Source organism: Homarus americanus, unplaced genomic scaffold (genome assembly GCF_018991925.1).
Source record: "Homarus americanus isolate GMGI-L3 unplaced genomic scaffold, GMGI_Hamer_2.0 scaffold32871, whole genome shotgun sequence".
NCBI lineage: Eukaryota > Metazoa > Arthropoda > Malacostraca > Decapoda > Nephropidae > Homarus > Homarus americanus.
Window position 1 is genome coordinate 1,752,329 of NW_024748870.1, and position 8,406 is coordinate 1,760,734.

Genomic DNA, 8,406 nt, shown 5'->3' on the forward strand with positions numbered 1-8,406 from the left:
CGTCCTCTTCAAGGGATGAATACTCTTGGTGAAGTCACACAAGTTGGTGCTCGGTACACTCAACAATCTTAAGCGTTTATTTTCTAGCTCTTTAATTCCTGAGGTTCTCAATTAGCTTCAATTCTTACAATGAACTAAATAAACTAAAATTTTCTTAAAGTTAAATCAGAGTAAAGAGTTAAACAACAAGTGTTTGAACTGTGCTTATGAATTCTTTATCATTTTCTTTCACTCTATCAAGCCTTTTCTTGCTTAATGCAGGATGGCCAAAACCAAGTAAAAATTCAGTCGCCTTCAACTGTCATACGTATCCAAAACAATCCACCTATCTCCACTCATGCTAACATTATTATTGTTTTTAATTCTTTTAAATCATTTTCTCACTACAATGCAATTGTCTGAAGTGAAGAGCAAATGCAAACACACATTCTCCCTTCATCCACAGTTCTGCTAAGGCATTGCCCCTTCACAGTCATGATACATCCCCCCCTGTCACAGCACAGGGTGTCTGGAATCAGGAGGAAGACAAACTCTTCCAGTATATGCTGTCAATCATTACTCTCTTAATGCTGTAACACATATATTCTGTTGAGGTGTTCCACTTCCACAATATGACTTCAAAATTCTCAACTGATTCACCCTAACATTTCATACAGTCCATCAACACCTCTACCCTCATAACCCTCTAACATCTGTTCACTAATCATGCACATCATCATCAGAATACCATAAAAAATGTGTATGTCCATTCAAGGTTTATTTATAACAATAATTCACATAAAATTATCTGAAATGACCACAAAACATGATGCAATAATAAGCACATTTCTTACACTGGTAGCAAGGATAAGAATTATATACCCACAATAAAAAACTTTCACAGGTCTACTTTCAGTCCTCATCAATTGTTCAAATAAATAATCTCTCTTTATCTGGGGAGAAATACCAAACTGTATACAGGATATACCTGGTACATAGTAATAATGGTGAAGGTCTGGCTCTTGTCTGCCTCTGCATTTTTAAATTTGACACAATATCCTAAGTTTTATCATAGAAAATGAACAGAATGAAACCAAGTGACACATGGTTTCAAAAAAAAATCCTACTGTATACTGTTCAATTACAATTATGAATCAAAATATAACTTAGGTTTAACAAAATGTACAGTCCCCCCCAATAAGTATCGTTAGCCATGGAGTCGATGTAATTCAAGGCTCTCCCAGCAATGCTACTTGACCTCTTTCTGAAAAGTTGGTAGTTCTACATCTGCCACCTTTGAATGATATCATTATGATGAAATAATTCATCAGTACCGTAAAGGGGATTTGGGTTAGGGAAGAATCTGCCCAAAAGAAGGCACTGGCTATCGGAGTCAAAGTCTGAAGTATAAGGCTCGACTGCCCTAGTACTATAGTATGTGGAGCCCTGCGATTGGTTCTGGCCAGGAGGTAGATAATATGGTGGACTTCAGAGTTCAAGTGTAATAGCCGTGAAGTCAACATGTGGTCTCCTGTCTCCCAAACCATATTTATCTTGTGTTATTGTGTACTCTTACTGCTCCAGAGTGATTATAAATTATATTGAGCTGTTGATGATTTACTGTTAAAGAGGGATTTACTGAACGGTTCATTTATTATTATATGTGAGCTTAATTTTTTCCTTTTTGTTTTGTACAGATTTTGTATAAAATTTATGTTATCAGTTATTAGTTATACTTTTGTCAATAAATTACTTATATGCAAACCTTTAAGATAATTTTCCTTACTTAGAAAACTAAAAAAGTTGAAGAGTTTTGTTGGGCAGGTTAAAATCTCGCCCTGCATCGTAACAACACTCGCATTAATATAGCTCAAGGGATTTATTGTTATACGTACAGTATTTAAGTATCTAGTACGCCACACATGGATGACTCCCTCCCCCAATCCTACCCTCATCTCTAGCGGTTGCCGATATGGCCAGCAAGCGTACCAACTTATGATGATGCGCTGGGAATCATATAAGAACATTTCGTCTAGCGTTTCAAATTATAGCGACGGAAAATTTAACGATACTTTTTTGGGGGACTGTAGCTACATTGTAAGCCTATAAAGCTATTCTGGTATATTCCAACACTCCTTAGTTCACTTCCTTGCTAAAAACACTCCACATCATCTGCTATGACTACCATCATCAGGAAATTCTTAGCTTCACATAAATGGCATTACAAAGAAATATATTTTATTCACATGACTCCCATTATTTGCTCTAACTACCAACACAACTTGAATATATACTTGTGATGCGAGATAAAAATTACTGGAATAAATGAGATAAAACAGCACAACAGTCAGGGTAAGTTCAGACACTCATTCCCTTGACTCAGTTTCACCACAGGGAGCCAACTTTTGTCCCCGACTGTACATCATTATTCAGGTTTTCAAGAAATAGAAACCCCTTCAGATAATCATCATCTGCTTATTTTCAACTTTCCACAAATTGCAAGGTGAGTATTGTATTGTACTTACAGAGAACATAATAAAGAACAAACTTTTTTTATCTCAGCAAGGTAATGAAGAACAATAAAACACAAATACAGTACAAATACACACTGTCTAACACCTCACATGGACCCAACATGGGGATTCAATGAGTGCCTATGAGCCTAACTTCACTTTTTCAACAACCTAAAACCTAAAATTTCCCAAGAAAATGTTCCTTCAATCTTAAATCAAAGTTATTGTTACACGAATGGCCACCACATCATTCACCACTACAGAGCATAGGAAAACTAGCTGACTATCAAATCTTTGAAGCTATGAACCAAAAGTGAAGAAATTAGATGGGGTGTAAAACCTCAAAGCTTCAAAGAGGTATGGGAAAAGGGAGGGACTCATTTAGGTAGAATATAAAACTGGGAGGGTGAGGGAAATCCGGAAAGCCTACCAGTAGACAAGAGAAGACAGACCATCGCTGGGGTGTTCTCCATATGGAAGTGGATCATGTAAGTTGTGTGTGCTATTTAGTGATCGAGGGCCTTGCTAATTAGTTAAGGTTAGGTCTTGATATTGGCAGGAGAAAGTTTAGGGAGATACAGCCCTTACTAACTGTGCCTGGCAACCTTTTAATATTTACTGAATTGTGTTAAGTGTAGTGTCAAGAGGATGTATAGATGATGTAATATGGAACTATGTAAAGCCGACTTAGAATGATGAATTAGTGATTCTTGAAGGTTTTGTTTGTCCCTATGTCTTTATAATTAAATTTATTGAGAGATTGTTAGTTGAATATTTTATACTCCTGTGTTACAATGTGAGGATCTGGAAAGTAAGTTGTTCCCTCCTGTTACCCGTCGCCTGGCCAAGGATGGGAACAGTTATGCCCGTGTACCCTTTGAGGCTAATGTAAGGTACAATATACCAACAAATAAAGGTGCGACTTCTAACGATAATTTACCTCCACATAGCGTCAGGTTAAGCTCCCCAAAATATTCATAGCTCTGCCCCTGAGCATAGTTTTTATCTTCCAGTCAGAAATCTCAAAGTATGTAGAAGTTATTTAAAATGAACCCTATAAACCATCTGCAGTATGAAAAGCATATGTACAGGTTGCTCTTGTTCAGACGGACTTCAATGGAACCATATACACATATCCGCAGTTTACTTTTTACCAACCAACTTTGTCTATACCGAGCTAGCGTTTACATCTACATGGCTGCACATCACAGCTTACTCTCTCTTCCTTCCTACCTACCTTACTTCTTCCAACTTAACACACATAATGCCCAATGGACTAAGGATCATACCATTTGCTTGATCAATAGTGCCACTGTATAAAACTCAAAACAACACAGCCAATGAGCATCTTATCTCAAACAGTCATCATTAAATATAAAACATCTTAATTGAACTACTGTACATGAATCTACAGATACTACAAGTACTAATATCATTAGTAAACAAACTACATCTTAATGTATGAATCTATGTTTACTACAATACAGTACAGCTACAGTAAACTAATATAATAAACTTTTCCCGGACTATCTCACCAATAAATTGTCTTGAAACAATCTATATAAATCTATTAACTGTTTAACACAGGTACAATGATTAAACTAATAAAATTAATTTCTTGTCACTAAAAGTACAGTTGTTAGTAATAAACACCTAAATATAAAAATCTTAGGGCACTACACATACAATGATCGGACTCTTAATCATCCTCAGAGTACGGGAGGAGGGTCTCAGGAGGGCTCAAGCAGCTTCAGTAAGTGGCGTTCCATGATCACTTGTACTGTACAGGAGAAATAAATATATGAATAATTTATATTGGATTATTCAAAAGATAATCCATACATTATAATACAGTAGTACCCCGATTTACGCGGTCAATTGAACCCACAGGGTACCGCGGAAAGTGAAAACCGCGTAAAGTGAACAACAGACCATATGGGATTAATTCCAATAGAGACCGGCCCGACCCCCAAACTCCACTTTTTCCGACACAATACCTATGTTGTAGTAAAAATAACATCTAAATTTTATGATGGTACGCTCACACAATTAATATTTAAGAGAAATACAGTCGCCAGGTTAGTGTCCATTCAAATAATGGACTCAAATCCCCCCCCCACCCTCTTCCCAGCTCACTGACCCCTACCTCTCTGAGAAATGATTGGGTGAAACACTAGATTTTAACGTTTAGTAATAAATAATACCTCAGACTAAAGTTAGGATAATATAATTGACATTTCTGGATTCCTTGCAGGTCAGGGAATATTTTGAATGTAAATGTCATATATTTTGCACAAAAGATAAAATATTTGCTTTGTGTAAACCAAATTATTACATTAGATCTAAAATTTGTATGTCTAATGCAAAATCCATGATGTTTATATTCAAAATGATCATCATATTGTAAGAATTCCAGCAATGTAAATTATATTCTGGCCGGGTAATTTGTATGAATTTTATGAGCTAAATAAAAAAAAATATATATATATACTTCACGCGTATATGAGTAGATGCACCACGGAAAGTAAAAGTCTGGTTCTGGCAAGGTACCGCGTAAATGAGAATCGCGGAAAGTGAAACCGTGTAAAGCACCGTGTAAAGCGGGGTAATACTGTACATGAGAAATACATACTGTACCATAATTCTTTCTAAACCAATACTGTACAATACATTACTGTATAATACAAAATAATACACTCTGTATTAACCATTGGCTAATTCATAAATTACAATAGCAAAAGACATACTGGGTTATAAATACAGTAAATTAATCTGTAAATTATAATAACTGTACAGTATGTGAATAAATAAAACCTACCATATCATTCATAAGCTAACTCTTCTGCCAGTTGTTCTCACCACAGAAATCTCTCAAGAGTCCCAGGAAAAGGTTGGTGGATTTTGGTTAAGTGAAATACTACACTCAAGTCTTTAAGAACATTCTCTAGGAGATTAATCAAAACTTTTATAGAACTATCACAGCCGGTGTAGCAATTAGTTTTATACTTAATTACTTTTAGTCATTTCATATTTGGAGATAAATGGTCTGTACAGTAAAAGTCCAAAAATCCGGATGCCAGGAATCCGGACCACCTGAGAATCTGGACTTTTCGAAAACTCAAACTTTTTAAATTTAGCAGGCTTTTGTGGGTTACGTGAATGAATGGAGTTGCTTTAAAAAATTAATTTACATAATTCTAATAATAAAAGTAATTGTAAATTATAGGTAGCTAATTTTGTTAGTTTTGTAATTAGCTTGAACTGAAATGTAAAATTTGAGGCACTATAAATCTTTTGTGTGTATGTGTGCATGCGTGAATGCCACAGCTGCACAGCGACAAGTGACCACTCGATCGCCACTTTAAAACAAGCAGTCAAACTGTGACAACGTATGTAATTTCAAGTCCTACTCTTTTCATGTACAGAGTACAAGCCCATAATAATGGCCCCTAAAGTAGATAAACTTCGTTGTGTGAAGAGAAAGAAGAACACATTGAAATTGAGTGACAAACTTGAAATAATCAAGAAACTAGAACGTGGTGTGAGCAATACTGTTCTAATGGAAACATACGACATTGGAAAGTCTACAATTTATGATATAAAAAAGGCAAAGAAAAAAATTCTAGAATTCACAGCTTCTTCTGAGCCTTACATTAAAATTGCTGAAAGAAAAAGTTTACATTGACCCAAATTAGAAAATCTTGATTAAGTGTTGCAAGAATGGTTTTTGTTAAAACGATCAGAAGGTATGGCAATTTCTGGGCCGATGCTTATTGCTAAAGCAAAGTCTTTTAAGGAACAAATGAACATTAAATCAGTGCGCGCATTTAGTGATGGACGGCTTAGGAATTTCAAGACTCGTCATGGTACTAGACAGTTTGTTTACATTTTTGTCTAGTGTTGACTTTATTTTTCTTTAAAACTGCTCCTTTTGATAAATGAAGCATGCTTTATTTGCTAATGGATAAACTATCAAAATGTACCTGTTCATCTCTTCTTTATTCCTCCTTAAATTTTAATTTTAAAAGTACTGCCTGAGAATCCGGAAAACCCGAAAATCCGGACCGATCCAATCCCCAAGCAGTCAGGATTTTTGGACTTCTACTGTACATTCAAAGGGTTAGAACTAGGGAGTTAGTTAGGAGACGGGACAAAGAGTATCAGCAGTACAGTATAATCCCCCTAGTTTGTCAATCAGCACTTTACGTAATGGTTTCATCTACAACAATTTAATAACAAAGCGATCTATAATCAGGATAAAGGCTCCCATGCTTGTATATCCGGGTCTTAAATCAGTTTCTCTGATCACACTCTCCCCATTTTTAATTTGTACTTTTAGCTTTTAAGGTATGCAAGACAATGGCTCTAAGGGACACTGATGCTCTGTCTGGACCATACAGATGGCCAACGCTTCACATGGAGGTTATGTTCCAGAAACAGTTTACATAAAGAGCACCATTTAATATACTTAATTTCAATGCATTCCAAGACCTCTGCTGAACCACCTAATGTTGTAGTGTTTCAGAGGGAAGGACAAACTAAATGTTATGTTTGTATAAATGTAAGAGAAATGAAGGTGGTGAATTAATTGGGATTTTTAGGAACACTTTTTACCAAACAAAGAAATGGAAAAGGTGAGGGATAATACAGAAATGTGAAGAAAAACAAAAGACATCTGGAGACTATCAAAAAACAAAGTAAGGAGACGGCATGAAAGACACAACCGTATACCCAATCCAAAAATACAGCCTCAGGATGTAGGACAAGAGGAGAAATAATACAGAGCAATAGAATCAAGATAAAACAACATGCCTTGTTTGCTTCCTCTGGTCACTGCTATACTGAATGCAGAAGAACCAGCAACATTTGTAGCTGTGATGTCTGCTCCGTGCTCCAGCAGCTCATTTGCACAGTGTGAATGGTCATTATGTGCTGCATACATTAATGCAGTATTTCCCATCTGTAAAATCAAAGCTTCTATCAACGGCATGATAAAATAAATGAAATTAGTTCAAATCTTTTTTAGTTATCATTTCGCCACTTATCAGCTTAGTAGCCAGTTGGGTGGTTGGTTTATCCAGTGTTAGTACAGGAGGAGACTGGAGTACCTGGAGGAAACTGGTGACATTTGGTAGTGAGGGTCACACAAGAGAACACCCTTCTCACATGGGCTCAGGTTCAAATCCATGACACAGTAGTGAAAGGTACAATCATTACCACAGTACCACCAACACACAATTTATTATTTTAAAGATAGTACCATTAATAATGTAAAACTCACTGAGGTAAAAGTTGTGAAAAATAATAAATATTTTAAAGTTATCTGCAGGATACTGTGAGGTAAAGTATTCCCTATAGGTGCTAGTAAAAAATTTGTTATACTGTAATATACATTACTTCTTTAAACTCAACTGTGTCATATTGTTAGATCAATTTAAGCTACAGACTTTAAAATATGTAAAATATTTATCTATCTTCATTTTAAGATCCCATAGAATTCAGCAGGAAACAATATATTTACATGGTCAACATGGTTGGGGTCGGCACTAAAACTGATCAACAGTTTGATTATTTCATGGTGGCCGTTGCTGGCAGCCAGAAGAAGGGCAGTTTCTCCGTCTTCTCCCTGACAAAGAAAAAAAGCATACAATAATTAACTCGTTTCTATCGGAACAAAAAACATTTGTCGTCAACAAGTCTTTTTTACTATTCAAACCATTAGGACTCATGAAAAGCACCAGAACTAAAACTTCGTCAGCTAAATGGTCACCTGTAATAACAAAGCACAGAATGGACTTGAGGGTAGACTCAACATTTTTAATACATTTGTGATTATTTGCGAGAGGATTTTCCCAGTGTTATTTATTTGTATGTGTTTTGCTTGTGTCCACACACACACACAAACATATATTAC

The 8,406-nt window shown here is 35.8% G+C and overlaps 1 protein-coding gene across 2 annotated transcripts in view; it reads right to left on the bottom strand.

Moving 5' to 3' along the window:
- Positions 1-742: 742 nt before the first annotated feature.
- LOC121853152 (ankyrin repeat family A protein 2-like) overlaps positions 743-8,406 on the bottom strand; it is a 13,356-nt gene continuing 5,692 nt past the window's right edge. For both annotated transcript variants that reach the window (XM_042347104.1, XM_042347103.1), the window contains exons 5-7: positions 8,014-8,118; positions 7,305-7,452; positions 743-4,272 (exon numbers count right to left, since the gene is read on the bottom strand). In XM_042347104.1, coding sequence (XP_042203038.1) covers positions 4,223-4,272; positions 7,305-7,452; positions 8,014-8,118 — 303 coding nt within the window. In that variant the 3' untranslated portion in view covers positions 743-4,222. The remainder of the gene's footprint in view (positions 4,273-7,304; positions 7,453-8,013; positions 8,119-8,406) is intronic.